This window comes from Drosophila ficusphila, unplaced genomic scaffold (genome assembly GCF_018152265.1).
Source record: "Drosophila ficusphila isolate 14025-0441.05 unplaced genomic scaffold, ASM1815226v1 contig_197, whole genome shotgun sequence".
NCBI lineage: Eukaryota > Metazoa > Arthropoda > Insecta > Diptera > Drosophilidae > Drosophila > Drosophila ficusphila.
The window spans coordinates 2,337,397-2,357,979 of record NW_025064091.1 but is presented as its reverse complement, the minus strand read 5'-3'; the positions used below and the strand labels follow the sequence as shown (position 1 = coordinate 2,357,979).

Here is a 20,583-nt window from a genome sequence, read left to right as displayed (position 1 = left end):
GTCACAGCATATATTTATGATAGCTCTAAATTTCCAAATGTATAAATGCTGCATATAATACTATTCATGTTAAGGCGGGTGGAACCGTAACTTAAACCGTTTTACCAGAATTGGAATATCCCAAATACTAGCAAATTGAGAGTGCCAAATTAGGCCGCCAGCAATTGGTCGGACCTGGTCACACAGACAAAAAGCCGTGCGAAATCGAGCGAAGTTTTAAGGAATTTCGGTGGCCATGCCATGAAAGTTATATTATAATCATCCGGACCGGACCGCCATGCTGTCTACGGCCAGCAGCAGCTTAAGTAATTAGCAGCTGTTTTGGTCGCAGTTGCCAAACCCACAATCAAGTGCAAAAAAGCGTCCTTTGCGGAGACCAGCGCCTTTTAAGCCACGATGACACCGTTCGATGACTTTGTCTATCTCATTAATCATGTGTTGCTGGGCGAGGAGCCGGTAAGTGGTTTGCATGCTGCCGATCCCCGACAGTCACTGACTTCGTCCCTATGCAGACCATTGAGGATTTCATTCTGCTGGTGGGCACTTTGGTGGCGTTTATAGCCTTCATCCTGTGGTGCTGCTTTCCCATACAACCGAAGGTGCGTTCGCTAGAGATCGTGAGATACAGTAAACCCATTAGTTGTATTCCCCCAGCAGGAGCCTGGTCCCCATCGCCAGTTCACGTGCAAGATTATTCAGAACCCCATCAAGGCCTTCGACGCCTCCACCAGCACCGATGATGCACCTAACCCGGCAGGTGGATCCGGAACTGGAGGCTCCACATCCAACATGCAGTACAATGGGAGCAACAGCGGCGGTGGCAGTGCAAGTGGAAGCTACAGCAAGAACGGCACAGTCGCTATGCACAATTACTATGTTAAGAACGGACACCACTGCTGCACCTAATATTGATCATCCCAACTAGCCACTGCCCATGTCCCAGGCAAAGCGCAGCCATACCGTGTGCGGCGGTGTATCGATTGAGATTTGTGCCAATTGGTCCGACAGGTCGCTAGGCGGCAGCTTAAAGCTGCTCGTTCGTATTCGCAGGCACATTTGAATTGTAATTGCTCAGACTGATTTGTTTATGGAACACAAGGAGGATGACGAGGAGGACAGGTACCAGGGTCAAGGCCAAGCACACAGTTTTTAAAACTTCCTTGATATCCTTAAATATTGTGTGCATTTGTTGACATACCAAATGTTGTGTGCGTATTTGTGTAAAAAAAGGAAAGCTGGGTGTAAAAACCAAGCCACTAATTCTAAGTATTTATTTGTGTAAACGATTCGCTTGGCCCCCGAGAAACTTCAAGACATTTGCCAACACATTGTGTGCAAAAAAACAAAAGCCCTTAAAATAGCTATCAATTATGTTTAGTCGGGGTGGAGTTCTTAAGCGTCCCCTCAGCTATGCATATATACATTTATATATCTTAAAGATACATAATGTACACACCCAGATACACACAAATTAATTAGCATAAGTATTCGCCCTAAAATTGCTTCTGATTTATTTTTATTTGATGTGTATTACGGTGTATTTGATCTCATTTAAAGACTTTGTGATTTTACTTCAAAATAATCCCCATACTTCTTTAATGTGAATGGTTTGTAAACCCCTCTTAAAAGCAAATGAAACTCAAACTTTACGACAAGCCGATACCCAAGTGTAACTGTTTTACTTTAATTTTGACGCCGGGGTACAATCAGTTAATCAGAAGCCTCTCGAGCTGGTTATCAATCCACTTGCACGCTATTGATTGATTATTCGTAATGAAAGTCAGGTTCGGTAACATTTGTCTTACGATGTATTTATAAATTAATAACAATGGTATCAAGGGTTAAGACAACGTTAACAAATAGTCCTTACAGCACTAAGCACGCGTGGAAGCGCGGAATATCAACATAGGGTTTTGTGGGTGTTTTTGGATTTTGTTGTTGTTGAGTTTGTACGGCCCTTGGCAGGAAGTTTGGTGAACGAAGTGGGCACTTTCAGATACATATGTATACTCGTATGTGTGTGTATTATCCTCTTAACTGATAATATCCCGATTTGGGCTTTGGCAACGGTTCAAACATTTGTGGATGGTACTACAGGCTATGGAATATGCACTGAGTCATATGTAGAATTAATTCAACGCGAAATAAATAGAAATAGTTGCTTTATCGTCTAAACCTAAAGACAGTCTTAGGCAATAATCAAAGTGTAAACTATGGTAACAACAAAAAAAAAACAGGTTATACTCGTATGCTACTTCTGTTATGTGATCGAATATACAAATGATAATTACAAAACAGCTAAATCGTCAAGATCTTGAACTTATCATTTTAGTTTCTCAGACTTAAGCAAATCTAAAGTTAACCAAAATATTCCCAAGTGATTTTAGGACCCGTAGCGGGTTTCAGAGTAATAATCTCCTGGTGCCAGCACCAAAAGTATTGGGCAAGGTTGGTTTTCTCCTACTTCCGTGGGTTTCCAGACTCCAGACACCATCACTAGCTACTGCAGTCTCTTGGGAAGAAGACGTTCATCTCGATGAGGATCTGGAGGACGATGAACACTCCGTAGACCGTGAAAAGAGCCACGCCCACTCGCTTTGTGAGGCGGTAGCCACTGAAGCTCAGGATCACGAAGAGCGCCACCGTGGAGACGATCAGGATCAGGATGTTGTACTCGATGCCCTGGGTGCCCACCTGCTGGGGCTCCCCGGTGCTGTAGTGGATGCAGTTCTTGATGAACCACGGCACTCCCAGGGACAACAGGATGGCCAGGGAGTTGGCGCCCAACGAGTTTGAAACTCCAATGCCGTTTTCACCTGAAAATGTTCGGAATACATCATTTTATATTACAAGAAATTTTTTATTAAGATTTAGTTTTATATTTTCCTAGAAAATGAAAGTGAACCTTGCTTTTTTTCAAAATTGTTGTAAGTTAATGACTATTTGTATATAAAACAAGGCCAATCGCTTTAGGATTCCCTTAATATTATATTATATGTATGTATATACAATATCCATTTTTCTGTACTAGTAATGGTGTATATAATCTATTACAACATTCTAAAACTTTTTTTTTGGTTCCTCAAAACTTAATCAATTGAAATAAACAAGGTTTCACGAAACAAAATACTTTTCTGTATATTTTAAATTGTTTTGAAGTAAATGTGATAGTTAATTCACCACTTACCATTTCTTAGCGAAATAAGACTGGAAACGGCTTCCGGCATGGTGGATCCGGCGGCCAGGAAGGTGAGCCCCATCACAATGGTGGGCACGTGAATAGCCACACCGAAGGCAGTCAGCATCCAGACAATTAGGTAGGCATTCCCGCCGATGCACAGGATGCACATGATGAATGACAGCGGGTAGAGGCGGCGGTGCTTCATCGGATGCGGGATCAGCAGCGATAGAGTGAACTTGATGGGGAAGACGAAGATCCACCAGAACTGCTTCCATCCGGATTTGTCGCGCGGGTAGGCGTATATGCTCTTGGGCATTCCGTCCTCCTCGTCGTCCTCGCCATTCCCTAATAATACAACAATAAATAAATGGTTATAGATATTTAAAGTTGTGTAATTAGAAACTAAAAACCTACAAAGCTTCGAGTGTGTCAGGTTGGCCGTGGAGGACATGGAGGATGTGTTCTCGGGAAGATTGACCACGAAGAGGCCATCGCCGGACAGTGGATCCTTCTTTAGCGGCAGCTGAGCCTTGGCACTGTTCTCTGGGGGCTCCGTCAGGTCTGAAGTATACAAGTATAGTAAATAATTTTGAATGTACAAAGTAATGTAGTGATACAATCAGGGTCTTTTCTCTTCAGTGGTCGCAGCAAAAGTGATCTTTATTTATGCTATAATGCTAAGCCTATTTCACAATCTCGTATGTGCAAGAGAGAGACGTACATACTTAGATATGGGTTTACATGGTGTTTCTTAAAGGAGTAAGGGGGACATAAAGGATGACTTAACTTAAGGGATACACAATAACGTTAACTGCTTATCAAGCCGTGCTTAATAATAGGGCTGCTTGCTACAGTAATTCCCTCAATGAACTCACCATATCGCGTGGAGAAGCAGCAGTTCATCCGATCCTCGATAAACACCCGGATGGCCGGCATGAACTTGTTGTTGTTGAACGTGATCAGGTAGTAGAGCACCAGGAATCCCATCATGATGCAGGACTCCGTGAAGCTAATGCTGCCTCCCCAGGCCAACACCAGCAGGATGATCGTGTTGAAGATGTAAATGAAGCAGTCGCGGGCTATTGGCCACCAGTCCAGCTGCACCGGCTGTAAAACAAAATCAATTTGGTTTTTTAATTATTTATTGAAGGAAAACATCGGGCGCAATATTCGAATAGTATAAGGGTATCCAACATTTATAATTATTTTTGTTCTATATATTAGTTAGTTGGGACTTCAAAGTCGTCGCAACTCTATAGCTAAAGGTTTTTGTGCATCACAAGTCAGAAATTAGAAATATGTACTGCATATTTCATCCGTAATCTGTAGTTACTTCTATAAGTTTTCACATTTCTGTCAGTTTCTGTCAGCTAGTTATAATGTTTAACAACTATTACCTTTTTTATAGTTCGTCTGATAGTTTCTTTGGCAGTGACGAATTTTATGAAATTTTGTTCGTAGTTGAAGAGTCGTTAATTCTGTTTTTCATTAGTAAACAACTACTTTCTAATTTGTTTTCCTTTAATTTTATAGGGATATTTTGGTTTACGTATGCCAGCTATGTATGTGATATAGTCGACCGATTTTTATGAGTTTAGTTCACATTTTGAGAGCAACTTTATGCGTGATACATATTTTCTCCATTTCTCCTCAAACAACTGATTTTCTTAAAGTCTTGCTATGCATTTCCCATACTCTTAACGATCTTCTGCTTTATTTGTAAATCTTTTCCTTTAAGCACTTTACTAGTGATCATCGTCACTATGTGAACTGCAGAACTGCACAGTGGTACCAAATATTTAACATTTTAAGTATCAGAAATACGACAGGTAAAACTCTAGTCACAAAAAAGTATGTTTGATACAGTTTTTTTTATGGATTTATATACTATATACGAGTATAGAATTCAGCTAGCCAAAACGGGCTTCCTTTTCGTAAGTTTATGTAATACTAATCGGGGTTATCCTCACCTTTTCGATGGCCAGGGCGGCCAAGCCGGCCACTCCGAGTGTGTTGAACATCAACGATCCGATGATCGTGCCCAGGCCCATATCGGATTCCAGGATCAGAGTGCTGATCGTGTTCGTGAAGAACTCGGGCATCGAGGTGGCCGTGGCCATGAAGGTGGCCGCCGCCACGTCCTTGGAGAGATGCAGGTCCTCGCAGATGCACTCCACCGTCGGCAGGAAGTAGTCGTTGCAAATGATGGCCAGCAGGATGAAGAAGTACACTGCGGCGAAGACGTGCAACACTACCCAACCCTGACGGAGTTGCTCCACTGGCGATCAAATGGCAAATAAAACACAAAGAGTCATGTTAGCTTGCTTGGATTAAGTAAATGTGCACAGATAAATTATTATTTTAGTGGGCCACGAAAATGTAACATCTGGCAGGAATTTAAGCAATTAGTCAAGTAAACCTTATATTAATGCAACGAAACCTGTCTGTGGTCATTAATTCTTCTAATTTTTATGAAATCAACACAAAACAGTCGTCATATCTTTGTACAAATAATTTATTTATATCTGTTTTCGTAACTAATGGCTAAAAGCCGCAAAGCAAATTGCATGCATGTTTAACAACATCGAAATTATAACGATTTTTTAATAATTTTCTATAATACACCCAACTGTTTGTTTTTAAGTCAGTCTTTTGGTTAAGTTTGTGTGAATAATTAGATCGACACATATGCTGTTCTAGATGTGCAATACTTTGTCGTCAATATTGTTTCCTTTGCAAAATCTCTGCAAAGGATTTCTTTCTTCAATTTGTAAGTTTTTAATTGAACATTAATACAGTTATTGTCTGGGTAAATATAATCACATTAAAACAAGTTGGCAACAGCGGCGCAGAAGAACACTGACCTGAGAAACATGATCTCTTTCATATTAAAGTTATTGCCGACTAATAAAGATTAGGAACGTGGCAATTGACACATAACATTAGTTCAAAGGCACAGTGGAGAAAGCTAAATTGGTTCATTCTGAAAAACGAAATTGAGAGAATTTTGATTTTGCCTCAGAGTGCATAAAGTACTAACTAGAGCATTAGTATACAGTTCTTATTCTTTAGTTAGTTCCCAGTGTTTTATTTCTTTTTATACTTTTAAAACATTTGCATCCTTCTTCAAAAATATTTTCCATATCCAGGATTTTTTTTTTAGTTCTTAGCAACGTTCTACCCCAGACAAAACATCATATCATATCTTCAGGGTTGCTTTTGTTAGGAGTGTATAAGACACAAACTGGAACTGGATGAAATCATAGATCATATTTCGGGATAGTTATGTAAACTGAAAGCGATTTCGGTATGAACGATGCGTTGAGTGACAGATCTACGATTTAATCAAATTCACCTGGCAACGAGCCAATGGATTATAGACGGACACGCAATCGATCCTAGTCATTCGGTATATTTAGACCCAAAAAAAAGGCCTCAGCCGCAGAAGCGGCGAAATCTTATCGCGGTTCCTATTAGAATCTAGACCCGTTCCCCGGAGAACGTCCATCTGAGCTGTAAGTGTTTGCTTTAGCCACGATAACAACGCGCTCCCCAAGTGCTCGGTCGCATGTCCATTTGTCCGCGACTCCAGTGGGCTCTATACTCTATACTCGTTTGTGATGACGACTCTATAAACAGACTATGCGGCTCGTCTGATTTATTGGCCATTGAATTGCCCGTTATCGCCGCGGCTGATAGGGCCCAAAACAGGAAAGACATTGGGCCAAGACGACGGACACCGTGGATCGCGGACAACGGACAACGGACAACGGACAACGGACAATGGACAACGGACAAGTTCAAGTTCAAGTTCAGTCGTCGCATTGGGGTCATCAGTGGCTTATGGTGTGTATTTATCGGTTACTGGTGAACAGATAAACCCGGAACTTAACTCACCCGTAAACAGGTCGGCGAACTCGTCCATCGGAGAGGCCTCATCTTCGCCAGGACACGTGGCGCGTGGCAGGATGTCCAGGAGCAGCTGCTCGTCGAAGTAGCGCAGGGAGACCTCCAGGAAACTGCTTCCGTTGCCAGTCGCTGCTGGAAAAACCAAGCAAGAGTGGGCAATTAATCGATTTACCATCGGGCTCTTGAGATGCATATCGCCGCGGCCGTGACTCTCTTCCAGGTTAATGGAGAATTCACCCAGTGATAAGATTAAGTCGCGGCGGAGAAAACAACAAACTGACATCGTAATCAAAATCGACCGATGTAAATGATTCGAGACCGATCTTCTGTTGCCAGGTGATCGAGGTATTCAGGGTATATTCGAATTGCCAAGCAGCTTGAAGAATTTTAATTTATAACGTTCTCTCCATATTTATTCCTAATTAAGAAATCTTAAACAAAACTTTTATTTAGGCTGTTCTACTAATTTTTTATTATTTTTATCATGATTGTTCAAGCTTATTATAATACTATTATAATAATATTAATAATAATATTATAATAGTATTACGTAAATGCGGTGCGATACTAAAGTGCATTTTAAATAATAAGTTAAGTAATACAAACATTCTTTGTGGTTTCTCGCACTATTATTTTAATCATTTCTATGGAAGCTACATGATAATGCCGTCCGATTTGGAAAAAAAATTGTCTATTTATTTATCTATGTATATCTTAAGTAAGTAAGTCTAAAAACATCGATTTTATTTAGTTTTTTTTTTCAATATTTACTGTATGGTTTTGAATGTGATTTTTATTTGAGTTTAGTGAAAATTGTACGCAGTTCAGTAAAGTCAAAAATTTACGTTTGTATCAAACCAGTTTTTTTTTAACTTTTCTTCAACACACCTGCACAACGCATCTTGTCACATAGATTGCAATAAATTTAAGGCATTCCCTTTGAATGGATTAACAATATTCAGAAATATTATCTCGAAATTATTTTTATATAAAACAGTAACAAAAATAATTGGTAGTTATTTTTTGCAATTGTTTAAACAGGGTTCCCTGGGACTGACTGAAATTGAAGGTAATCAAGAGAATGTTTACACAATATAGGATCAATCTTTAATTAAATAAGTGCTCTTTAGTTTATAAATCACAGCTAGACAACTCCTGTCAGTAAAAAATCGGAACAAATTATCTTTGTTTTCCAGGGATGAGGAATAAAATACTTTTTTTGCAGATAGCTTTTATTGGCATTCAAGTTAGTCATTGCCAGCTCTCGACTATTATGATTTCAGTTTAATTTCTGCAGTTCGCACGAAAAGCGCAAGAAAAACAAAAACATTCCATTCGTGTATTCGTATTCGTGGTCAGATAACCAATTATATAGCCGTGGGCGCAATTAAGTTGGATGCCAGAATTATTACTGCGCGTCTGCTCGATTTTGATTGGGAATTGTTTAACAACAACGTTACGTACATACTCATATAGGCGTATTTATTTTTGTTTTTGTTTTTTTTTTTTTTTTTTTTTTTTTTTTTTTGGAGAAATTGCATTGGCGAACCGAAATAGGTGAGACAGTCATGGGCATTTGGTCGATGATTTGTTTATGTTTGTCTGGCTTTGTGCGATTGCCTTATTATTATTCGCGGACGAGAGGTTTCTTTATCTTGAGGAAGGGCGAGTTCTCAGTCTAGGTCCACAACCTTATCAGTTTTACACCCCCCGGCCAGTAAATTAATTACCAATGTCAGTCATAATTTTCTGTTTCTGTTTCTGTTTCGTTTTCACTTGGTTTTATGATAACTCGTATTACTTTTAAGCCGTTTTTGTTAACCAAGTCCCACTCAGAGTGGGGCCAACCTCCTGACCCGATTTTCAAGATTCAAGATTAAGTGGGCAATGCAGCAGCAGCAACGCTCGATGGGTTTTCCTCACCGAGGGTATTGTTGTCTCGATTTGTAGTCGTATTTCTGTTCGAATTGCGTGCCAAGAATTGTGGCACCTGCACATTGGCAACATTGGCAACTTCAGCGATTGCACGGCAGCGAACTCGCGCGACAAGAGCAATAATTGTTTAATTGTTTTCCACCTGCAATCTCCAGGTGGAAAATGGAAACATAGCAGACAATCGCGCCGCGGGAAAAACAAAGGCCAATATAACATAAAGCAAACATGGGCCGATCTTTCACACTCCCTGCACCCGAACTCAAACTCAAACTCAGACTGAAACTCAAACTCAAACTCGAACCCCAAGCCCGTAGGTCAAACTGACGTCCACAACCGAGAGCTCTCATTCCGCTTCCCGCCGAGAGGAAAAGTCTTGGCCAACTAACTTGGCAACTCGGCAGCTTGGCATTGCATCTGGGGAATGCATTTAGCCACAGTCACCATCGCCATCGCAGAACGTGTCTACGATCATTACGGCCCAAAATCCGAACCCGAACCGAGCCGAGCTCAGCAGACAAACAAGTTTAATGAACTTGTTGGTGGCGGCGGCGGCCAGTTTGAAACGCAAACACTCGAACAAAATGGGAAAACTAGTACCATCGAAAAAATAAATCCAATGAATCCATGTACTTCGAAGAGCAGCCAGCTTAAGTTTAACTTAAGATCGGGATTGAGAAGTTATTCTTGTTAAACAAAAATATTTGACATTAATGTCTCTTGTAAATGAAATGAATAAGGATTGCAATTAAAGATTAAATGGTCTTTTTTTTTAAATGCAATTAAAATTAAATAAAATGGAGAAAAATCGAACTTCGACAATCCGAAACTTAAGGCATATTACATTCATAAAATCCATATACGAACATTAATAAGTAATTTGTAAAAAGAACTCGTATTCCGATTGGTTTTACACTTGTTAAAAAATAAGTTATGGCGACTGCTAATTTTCTGATTATGCGTGTATAGAAATTTTCGAATAAAATAAGTACACATAAGTTTTTTCTATGAATAACAAGTAAAAAGGGTGCCTTTCTGTTATTACATTTCCTTCTGCTTAACAAAATTAGACCTTTTTTATAGTTTTAATGCCTGCAAATCAAACGCATATATCTTATATCTGCCATAGGACCGATCGTGTCATTAAACCTGTTTGAATATATCTCACTGTTTTGTATTCAATGTGGATAATGTACTAAAAACTGTCGAAATTGGCTTCCGTTTCCCCTAAAACCGATTTTCGTGTTAGTCAATATCGCCGCTTAAACTCACTAAGAAGACGTGTTAAATGCCTAATGTAATAGCATAGAATCAATTGTTTCTACGTCAAGGGCATTTTGAAAGCAAAGGGATTCCCCCGAAATTCGCGGTAGGCGTTTTTTCTTCGAGTGTAGCGTAAAGCTTACGAGATGCAATGGAAAACCCAATCTCGAGTCGAGTCTGTAGCCCACTCAAAGTCGTGTTTTATTCCTGAGTGTCGGGCCGAGTTGCGGAAGTCGGGGAAATCTGTGAATCGATGTTCCGAAGCCCTCGATCGAGGCTAAATAACGAAATGTTCATCCGCGGGAAGACCCGAGTCTTAGGGCTCCACCCATTTACCCAATTAATTGTGCAGCTTCGAAATGCATCCTATATAATACCAATTGCCTAGCCAGCCTAGTTTGAAAACACCAGCACCTCCGAATGCAAATAACAATTCGAATCAAAGTCACTGCCAATCAAAAAGGCATTGCAAAAAGCACCGGCTAATTGTTTCGTAAACACTATTTATTGGTTCAATGCCAGTGATGGCTATAATGGTTATGAGCCATCACTGACCAGCAAAGTTTTTGGTTCAACTGAACACAAGCGACTGATTTGTAAAGAAAGCACTGAAGTGAGAAATAAATTGAAGTATTATAACTCACACCTTCCTAAGATTTACCTTCCTTTGATTAAAACAAAAATGTCCTCTAATATTATTTATTATTTTCTATAGAAATGTATACATTTTTTTATATTATTTTATTTATTTTGTTTTCTACTTTGGGATCTTGAAATTCCAAGGGTTTGAAGAGCCATGTTGCATGGTGTTGCAAACAGACGAGCTGTTTACTCGTTTGTGCCGGCATAATAAAAACAAAACGATTCGACTGCACTGAATAGGTGAATAAAATAAGTTAGACTGTGGCACTCAAGCCCAATATTGAGACAACAAGAAAACAGGTGTTGGCGGAAAACTGAAGACTGTAATTAACGATTATGGCTTTTCGAAAATTCCCCGGACGGCAACTCCCAAATTTGCTGGCCAGTTGGCTCAAGTGCAGCAGGCAGCGTCATCAGAGAAGAAATTCCTTTTCATCGTTCCAACGAAAATCTCAATTCGGAATTACCGAATACGAAGTGAGCATATTAATCGCAGGTGGGCAGCCTATTTATAGATCTTCTGGGCATTGGGCTTTGGGTTGAGAATCGAGAGTTGAGAATTGGGATTTGCGTTTCCAAAGATACCGGGAATCACCTGGAGAGGTGAGGCTAACCGATCGATTACCGATGGCTGCACTAAGATCACATTAAGATCGAGATCATGAATCGACAAATTTGAAAGCGTGAACTTCGTAATAATAGTTGGGGAACATGACGTGCTCGTAAAAGTCTAAAGTCTAGATCGAATGAATCCCATTAGATATGGACAAACAATGCAAACAAACTGCTTTCGTCACTTTAAAGTCTATTCAAAACGAAGTATGATCTTAAATTAGATATTGAGAAATACGAGAATGTTTCAATAAAATGGGTATTGTGGTTTCTGGAAAACAGTAATGCAAAATTGTCCTAAATAATATAAATAAGTGTATTCTATTTCCATGAAGTTTGCCAAATTGGCACTAATTAAAATTATTTAATTCGCCCATTAAACAAATCGACCTTAAATGCGTGGACACGGCCTAGTCCCCTATTTTTGTGGGTGTAGCTCGGTTTGCTTGGCTTGATGGCTCTTATGGCAATTATATTGCTAACGATTATGTCAATTTATAAATGCATTGCTGCAATTGTTCTTAGGAATTTGCGGTTGTTGACCAATGTGTAAAGTAATTGTTAATGCTTTTTCTGGGAAAGAAAATCCCCAAAATCCCACTTTCTCTACGTGCTTGGGGTTTTGTGGTGACTTTTATTCAAAATCAAAGTTTTTAAAATTAAATGAATGTACGGCATAAAGATGACTATGGAATATTTGAAATTTTATCATTAGATTATCTAAATGAAATAAATGCATGAAAACCAATTAAAAGTATGTTATGTGCACTCATATTTCTTATTTCAATAAATACATAAAAAAAAGTTGAAGTTATGACTTTTGCATAGTTTCCCATGATGTGCACTAAAATATAAATGCAAAACTCATAGTCGTTCCAAGCTAAAGAGTTTTCAAATTGTATTTTAAAGTGATATGAAAAAAAATGCATTCAAAACTAAAAAAGTATTGCCAATGGGAAAGACCCTGATCCGTTTAAGTTGAAAAACAAGAACATGGCTCATTCGATTGTTGAAAAACGATTGCGATTGTAGCCGTATCACCGGCCCATAATGGATAATCAAAAATCTGAGAGGAAGTCGTCGACTTGCGACGATAGTGGCTCTGTTCAATCAAAATGATCGAGCATTATATAGTGGGCGGCCACGATTTGTGTTTAATGGCAGTGGGCCGCTTACACTTTTATAGCCGCGTTGGCGATTACCAACTGAAGTGGAGTACCCTTTGGTGTGGGGTCCATAAAGCCATCACCCTGATTTTTCGCCCATCCCTATCACTCGGGGTCCTCCGATAAGGGGACATGCCACCCCCAAAAACAACGAGCCCCAAAATAATGTAATTGCCAAGGAAGCATCCATTTGTCGTCGGCGGGTAAGTGCTTCATGATTGATCGATCGATCCGCCCATCCGGCGGATAAGTGCGGGCTAAATCGCTTCGGGTCGACAGGAGGTCTAGATAAGCGCGTGGCTAGTGGCTAGTGGTTAGTGGTTAGTGGTTAGTGGCTAGTGATTAGACTAGTCACCAGTGTACAAAGCCTCTGGAACAGCGGAGAGCCGGAAAGGCCCGCAAATATTTGGCAAACGTTTTCCGTGGAAAGGTAAACATATTAAGGGCTGTATTTATCTAGCTCTCAGGTTACCAAAACAATCTTGCGTGTCACCCAAAACATTCGAGATACGACGTCGGGATGGTATTATAACTTTTGAATGATGTATATATTTAACTTGTCTGACCTTTATAGTTTATAATGGGACAACACCAAACGGTAGGGATCGTACCATCATGTCACGTAGCTATGAGATATGATTTTCTTTCACTTTTAATGGGCCCGTCGAGTTTCAAATAAAAATTCAACTTTAACGGAAGAAATATACCCTATGTATAGCTCGTGATTGATTGTGCTGTGTATTTAAATATAAAAGCTCAGAGTTTGTCTGCTCTTACCTACATATATAAAAAATAGTTCTTGAATTTCTTACATTAGAACAAAAAAAACCACACAAAATGTGTATCCGTTAGTTGTAAATTGGTTAAGTTAAATTGTATCTCACAAGCTTAATGCTAGTTACTTTTATTTAAGTTAAGTAGCTTCGCTTCCTAGCCCAAAAATGATCAGTCTGTTAAGGAACTCACCAGTTGCCTGAGTATCCGTTACAAGGCAGCCACATATTGTTAGGAAGAAGGCCACCAAAAGAGCGGTGGCTTTAACCATTGCGGATGCTGGGTTATTATAAACCAAAAACCAACAGCCTCGGAACGGAAAAAACAAAAAACAAATTTAAAGAACACTTGAACCGATCTTGGGATTCTTGGGATTAAATGCGCCTTGTTGTGAATTAAAGGGGAACACACACGGCGTATGCGCAACGGAGCGCTTGAATTCGAATCGCTGGCGGATGTTCGAATTTTCGATGTGCTCGATATTCGAACTTTCGAATTTCCGTCCGCCGTTTTACTTTCTGTCGTCGCTTCTCGCTGGCCAACTCCAGCAAACCGCTTGGCTAGAATTGTATCGCACAACTAATTAATTGCGGCCCGCTCGCACTCGTCTTAATAATAAACCGCGACGTCGGCGGTAGCGTCGGCAGAGGCAGCGGCAGCGGCAGCGGCGGTAGCTGCGGCAGAGGCAGCGCCTCGTATTGACGGTTTTATAAAGATATCTCTCTAGTACGTCTAGTCAACTCAAGTCAGTCGGTGCACGTTGCCGGTTTTATGGCCAGTTTTTGTTTTGTGGCCACTCCTCCTCTGCAACTCCCCCTCCCCCTCCCCCTCCTCCTTCTCTGCCACTCCTCCTTCCTTAACTCCCATTTCTCCTCCTCATTTCCCCTGTCCCTTTCGCCATGTAGTAAACCCCATTTCGCCGTGGAATCGGGGAAACCGGAAGGGGGTCTACCCGCCAGAAAGAAGGGAGATCTCGAGTGCACAATGAGCGGGGAAAACCGGCGATCGCTCTGAAATTATGCTACATGCATACGCCCAAACTACGCAATCGAAGTCCAGAAAAGAATCGGGGAATTTCGCCGCCTTTTCTTACAACACTCCTACTTTCGGAATGGCAACCAAGAATTTTCTTAATACTTTTCAATAATAATCAATTGATAATTAACACTTAAACACTCGATCAAATAATGCATCTTTAATACCTTTGTCTTATTTTATACTCCCTTTATAATGCTATTTAATACTTCTTTTAGTTTGACTTCAAAAACAAACACATTTTTTGCCCAGTAATCTATTTGTAATCTATTATCAGTCAAATCAATGCCAAGTGAAATTAGTTTGTTGATTTACGTTCTATTAAAGATTGTTTTTGCACCCGCTACCCGTTCTCTCTCCCGAAAGTAATTGAGCAATAAAAACAGAATTTTTATCAGTTCAGAACAATTTACGCTGTGTCAACATCGAGTTTTTCGGAAAGGGAGCCTTAAACACCGATGGATGCATACATACAAAAACGAACAAATGTTCGCCATAAAAAAAGACATTACAAATCTCATTTCTTTAATAACTTTTCAACGGAGCAGCTGATTACAACAAATAAGGTGTCATCGCACACGTTTTCCCAACACGTTTTGTGTTTTTTTACTTCAACCGCAGTTTTCCCTGAACCCATTGAATTTCTGAAAGTCTTGGTATGCACAACTCTTAGCTTGAATTATACCTTTTGATCAGTATTTCGCTAGTGTATTAAAAAGAATGTAACTAGAAGAAAGCACTTATAAGCCCATAAAGTGTATACGTATACATATATTTCAAATTTAACGCCCACAAACTGAGCAGTTTGGGATCGAGGATTTAATTTCTAGTGAAAAATACGCAGCAAATGACGTTAAAAATTTGCCACGCCCACTTCTACGTCTGTTTAAATGTCAATATCTTTAGAAGTGTAAGAACTAGAGAATTGGGATTAAAGATGCTGATTTTAGTGAAGAGTACGCGGCGATAGACGTTTAGTTAGAATTCTTCATCTGAGTAACAAGTATCTGATGGTCAAGACACTCGTCTTCAACGTTCTCTTTTGTTTTTAAACTCGCCTAAGTAATGACGTCGTTTATGCCAATTATTTACTGTCTTTTGCTTTCAAAGATTATTCCGTCGAGAAAGGATTGTAAATAACAAATAAGAAATTATATTTATACACACTATCAGGCAAAGAAATTGGTTTCACGCCTTTATCACTACTGATTTCCGACAAATCAAAACTGAGTTTGATTTTATTTTCTTTTTCGGTCTTTATTGCGGAGCTTCTTTTTTTGGGGGTTTTGCTGGTGACGTCCGAAATAAATGAATACGTCATGGTTTTGGTCAAGCAATGGCGTAGCAGCTGCTAGAGCCTCTAAGATTATATATGTTTGGCTTATCTGTACACGAGTATATCAATGAAGTGGCGATAACTTAACTCAGGCAGCTGATCGACTCCAATGCACCTGAGATATCTGACAATTTTTGACAATTTAATATTGACAGACAGCTGGCGTTTTGATTTGGGGTGGCTTTATCCAGAGAATAAGTATTATTTAAGGCTCTAGGGGTTGTCTTCGTCAAGGTTACCCAATAAAATAACATAAGTTCACTTATTCAGAAGATTGAACTGCATAATGTTAACATTATATATTCTTGATCAGCTTCACTTGGCGAACTTATTTAACACCGGTTAAAAACTTAGTTTAAAAGTTTTTAATTTTTAAAGATGTTTAAATATTTATGTTGATGTAACGATCGGAAAACGAATTTAGAATTTGTGGGAGATTAAAAAAAAGGCCTTGCTTGTATTAAGCTAAAATCTATGAACACTTTGGTAGTAAGATTTTTTCTATTGTTGATCTCCCACTGTCAAGTCTACTTTATTTATTTATTTTCAGCTTTTTCCACGGCAAAAAATTCCATATCTTAATATTCACGTGTATATTTAAAAACAGCAAAGCTCTATATTTTTTTAATGTTCTGGTTTTATGTCAATTTCAGATCGGCAGATTAATATGCAACTTAACTAGTAATTCAAAAGTCAATTAAAATAATTATGTCTATTTCGAGATGTAACGAGATGCGACTGGTAAAGGTGATAATGCAATATACTTTTCCAATTTAAACACAAAATTGTATACAGAAGCTTGGATCCATTTCTTTCAAAGGTAAAAAAAAGCTAGAACACGAAAAAACGTGACTAACTTTTTCGGTTATCAAAAACCAACTGCTAATCTGAAATGTCTTATAATGTCAACATATGAGAAAAATATGGCTACCAACATAACAAAAAATAAACATCGATAACACTGTGTTTTGGCATATTTCACAGCCTTATAATCACATATTGGGAAAATATTTTTTCACCGTTATAAGCGTTTTATGCAAGTTCAATATCTATTAATTAAAATGTATTAAGAAAATATACCGTTAGGCTTTTATAACAATGCTTTAAAAATTTTTTTCTCCCAGCTCTATACTCTGGGCGACTACGTATGGAACTTGTTACGCGAGGATACCTCTGAAAAAGCCAAAAAAAAATCTGGAAAAAAATTCACTTAAAAAAAAATAATAGTTTATTGAAAGTAAAAAAAAAATAATATTTAGTGTTAATTATTTTCATAATAATAATTTCATAAAATTTATCATAAAAAAAGAAATCATATCACTTAGAAGGTGGCATAGATATTTTTGTGCATAATTTATGCATCTTAACCGAAAACAATCAAAAAAGTAACTTAAACAAACATTTCGTTAAATTTAGTCGCACAGTGTAATCGAATGCATACAGCCCGCGTAAATTCGAAAAAAAAATCGAAATAACTAGATTAAAGAGTAATAGAAAATGCCATCTGTAAGTAACAGCGAAAAAGAAAAATAATGAGAACTCAGTGGAGTCCAAAAGGTTTGGACAATTGCGATTGAAATGATAACTATAAATGTACCGTAGGCACACAAATTATTCGTATAGCCTTGGGTTGTAATTTAATTTGTTAATTACTTCTTCCATATAAGAATACTATTGATATTCGCTAAAGAAAAAATATCAATAGTATTCTTATATGGAAAATAGTATTCATATTTAGGGGAAAGGTTTACATATTTATATTTTTTCATCAGATGTTACAGTTTCAAAAAAAAAAAAAAAACAATTCTTGACGCGCCAAGCGATTCGGAGACCATAAATTTAAAAGCCAGTCATTGCAACTGATTTAGGTATACTTGGCTTTTAAAGTTAATACTCATCTCTTATTTTGAGCTGGCAAAAATTCAAATTCGGTCTGATAGGTTATTATTATTATTATTGCCAAGATATACAACTTATATTTCAATAATTTAATACATGATAATTTAATACAAGCACAATTCATAAAAAAAAACATGATTTTAGAGAATGTGTTGCTCATCTGCAAGAGCAAATTAAAATCACATTATTTTTTGAATAACAACTGTTGACTATCAGGCCATAAAGTGGCAAAACTTTGTTTGCAGAGAATCAATTTTTGGGGGCGGCAGAAGCCAGTTTTATAAGGGGCACTTATGGTTTACGGTTGGTTATATAGAGTAACTTGGGGAGTACCGACCGACTGATTGCTAAGTCGCTTAAAATAAAATTTAATTCGAAATTTATTTGGCAAAACGAAATTAATCTACCCAACGATTGTCGATGGTTTATCGTTCTAGTTCAATGTATGTACATATGTATACAATTTCCTTTCCGTTTTGAGCAGAAGTAAAAAACCTCAAGTGGTCATACGATTATTGATAATCATGAACGCGAGCCAATCCAGCGTCAAACATCATAGGTAAGAGTTTATCAAGACTACCACCCACTCCAGATCCAGTGGCGACATGGTCTCAAGTATTCTCCGCATTTTAGTACTCCTTCCCCCACTGGTTGAAAATTGTTACATACGTTGTTGCCCATTTAGTTGCCCCAAAATCCGCTTTCACTTAAATTCTTTATTAAGAAAAAAGTTACACTAAGGCATAGTTTAACCAAAAAAAAAAAAAATAATATAAAAATTTTCCAAATATGTACATATAAATGTTTTCTTAGTTAGGAAAATATTTTCTAACAAGAGAGAACGCAATAGTGAGGTTTCCCGATTTTCAGATTCCCGTTACTCAGAAATGGAGCCTGCATTTACTTAGGTGGCTGCATTGGCTTAGGTTTCTCCATTGGCCTAGGTGGGTGCGTTGGGTAAGGTTTGGGTACCGGATATCGAGGCAGAGGCCCACAGATTTTCGCAGCTTGTTGGCGTAATAATGGGCGTGGCAAAACAATTTAACAAACTTGCACTGCGTAAGAATAATAAGTATCTACAGTTTTAATCCCAATATTCTAGTTCCTGCAGTTCCCGAGACCTCGACTTTAATACGGACAGTCGACCAGACTTGTGTCTAAAGCATCTAAAGCGTCTGCTAAAGCTTAAGCAACGGAGGAGCCAATCCATATGAGGTAAGGCTTTTTTTTTTAGACCTTTTCAGATTTCAGTCAGGGACTTCCAATCTTATTTTTTTCAAAGATCTTTGGCCAGGTGTTTGATTTTTTTTGGTAACAAATTCGTTTGATTATAAACAATCGACACGAAATTTTTATTTTTGTTCAGAAGTAGGTACATCATACAGCTGCCATATAAACAATAGCCGAAAGCATGGAAAATTAGTAGAAAAATCGTTATAGCTTCCATGTTGTTTAGCCTTTATGCACTTTGTTCGACATATTTGATGACTGCAAGGATATATAAATTGGCTTGGGTTTGCCGAAGCTAGCTTTCTTTCTTGTTTATTTTTAACTCGTTACGGAATATGTAATACCCTCGGCAAAAAAATATTAAAAATACATAAAATACTCCGAATACAAAGCGTTGAAGAGCTGGGGAATGTGAGTCCCAGGCGCCACTATCTTTGGTATAAATATCTCCCCGGCATTCGGGCTCAAGTGTCCAAAGAAATTAAAAAATCCTTATCTTCAATATAAATTAAACTACACTAAATACAGAGGTAAATTGCCAGTGACAGGTTGAAATACAAGTATCTCCCTTCTCGATGCCGATGTCATAACATGGCTAATTGACGTCATATTGTTCCGATTGCCGGGAATAGATTTGGGTCCTATCCTCGAATCAATTAGTTTTCTGCGATTAGAGGACATATCGATCATATCTATATCGAGAGAGGGACGTTCGAAAGGCTGCCTCAAGATATCGTGAGGCGACGATGTATTAAAGGGACTTTTTGTTAATAATCTCAAGTCAACAACAACACTCAAATCTTAATTGTAAATTAGAAAAGAATTGAGTGGTCTGCACTCATCAGTAATGATTTTTGTGGGTGCCTAAAGAAACAACTAACTCATATTGAAATCATATCATAATCACGGAATCATAGTGTGAAGTTTAAAATGTTCAAGGTGCAATTGAAAAGTGTTGTTTTTTGTTTTCTTCGTTGCTTACACTTGCGTTTGTGGACTTTCAGGAGTCTTCCTTTTGTCGGCTCACTGCTTGCACATCTATTGGCCTACTGCTTGCACATCTATTGGTCTACTGCTTGCTACTGAGTTCTTCGAACTCTTCGCACTAACTTGAGGTTATATGTATGTACAATGAAACATTGTGAAACATGAAGTCTCCGTAAGGCTTGAGGACGCAATAACAATGGAGTTATGCACAGAGCAAGGAAATGCATTTAATCTGGTATTAATTTTAATATCTGTTGTATGCAATTGTATAACTCATCCCAATCTCCACTGCAGAGGGGATACTCGTTTTTGCCTCGTAGATGTGGGATCCAATACTGTTACCATTAGCTGGGAAAAAACCTATTGAACCTTTGTTTAAGGACGTGATATTGTAGCGGAGAAACCATATTACCTCTTATTAAGAAAAGCTCTGGGGTAAGTATTATTACATTAGCAATGAAATCATGATGTGTTCATTGAAACTTTTAGCCCGCTGTGTTGACTGATGAGCTTGACTTGGGCGGTCGTTAGTGGAATGCTACAATTTGGTGTGTCAAGAAATTGCTTGAAGCTTAGAAAGTCGATGGGAGCTGTGGGTGAGGAAGGTGTGGTGGCTT

General features: G+C 38.5%; 2 protein-coding genes and 1 long non-coding RNA gene across 9 annotated transcripts; 2 read left to right on the top strand and 1 right to left on the bottom strand.

The window, feature by feature from the left end:
* The first annotated feature begins 151 nt into the window (after positions 1-151).
* On the top strand, positions 152-1,660 carry LOC108102162. 2 transcript variants are annotated; one of them, XM_017206861.2, is made up of 3 exons: positions 152-456; positions 513-599; positions 655-1,660. In XM_017206861.2, the coding sequence occupies exons 1-3, from the start codon at positions 397-399 to the stop codon at positions 904-906; spliced, it is 399 nt and encodes a 132-aa protein (XP_017062350.1). In that variant the 5' UTR covers positions 152-396; the 3' UTR covers positions 907-1,660. The 2 variants fall into 2 exon arrangements, with proteins under 2 accessions (XP_017062350.1, XP_017062351.1); XM_017206862.2 differs by having other exon boundaries at positions 155-456; positions 658-1,660.
* Positions 1,661-1,785: 125 nt separating this feature from the next.
* LOC108102159 (sodium/potassium/calcium exchanger 2) lies at positions 1,786-16,739 on the bottom strand. 6 transcript variants are annotated; one of them, XM_017206855.2, is made up of 7 exons: positions 16,644-16,739; positions 7,079-7,222; positions 5,152-5,459; positions 4,057-4,288; positions 3,596-3,742; positions 3,188-3,526; positions 1,786-2,816 (listed from the first exon to the last, which is right to left on the bottom strand). In XM_017206855.2, exons 1-7 carry the CDS (start codon positions 16,657-16,659, stop codon positions 2,497-2,499), a joined length of 1,506 nt encoding a protein of 501 aa, XP_017062344.1. In that variant the 5' UTR covers positions 16,660-16,739; the 3' UTR covers positions 1,786-2,496. The 6 variants fall into 6 exon arrangements, with proteins under 6 accessions (XP_017062344.1, XP_017062341.1, XP_017062343.1 ...); XM_017206852.2 differs by lacking the exon at positions 16,644-16,739 and adding an exon at positions 13,672-14,035; XM_017206854.2 differs by lacking the exon at positions 16,644-16,739 and adding an exon at positions 13,672-14,035 and having other exon boundaries at positions 7,079-7,219.
* A 2,023-nt stretch (positions 16,740-18,762) lies between these two features.
* LOC108102164 lies at positions 18,763-20,580 on the top strand. The gene is made up of 4 exons (XR_001772147.1): positions 18,763-18,964; positions 19,984-20,201; positions 20,261-20,401; positions 20,456-20,580. It is a non-coding gene; the product is annotated as an uncharacterized LOC108102164 (long non-coding RNA).
* The last annotated feature ends 3 nt before the right edge of the window (positions 20,581-20,583 follow it).

Coding starts and splice junctions, on each gene's coding strand:
- LOC108102162 (XM_017206861.2), top strand. CDS start 397: ATGACACCGTTCGATGACTTTGTCTATCTCATTAATCATGTGTTGCTG. Junction 457..512: donor TGTTGCTGGGCGAGGAGCCG/GTAAGTGGTTTG, acceptor GTCCCTATGCAG/ACCATTGAGGATTTCATTCT. Junction 600..654: donor GCTTTCCCATACAACCGAAG/GTGCGTTCGCTA, acceptor GTATTCCCCCAG/CAGGAGCCTGGTCCCCATCG.
- LOC108102159 (XM_017206851.2), bottom strand. CDS start 7,373: ATGTCAGTTTGTTGTTTTCTCCGCCGCGACTTAATCTTATCACTGGGT. Junction 4,289..5,151: donor CCGCCCTGGCCATCGAAAAG/GTGAGGATAACC, acceptor TTTGTTTTACAG/CCGGTGCAGCTGGACTGGTG. Junction 3,743..4,056: donor CTGCTTCTCCACGCGATATG/GTGAGTTCATTG, acceptor TGTATACTTCAG/ACCTGACGGAGCCCCCAGAG.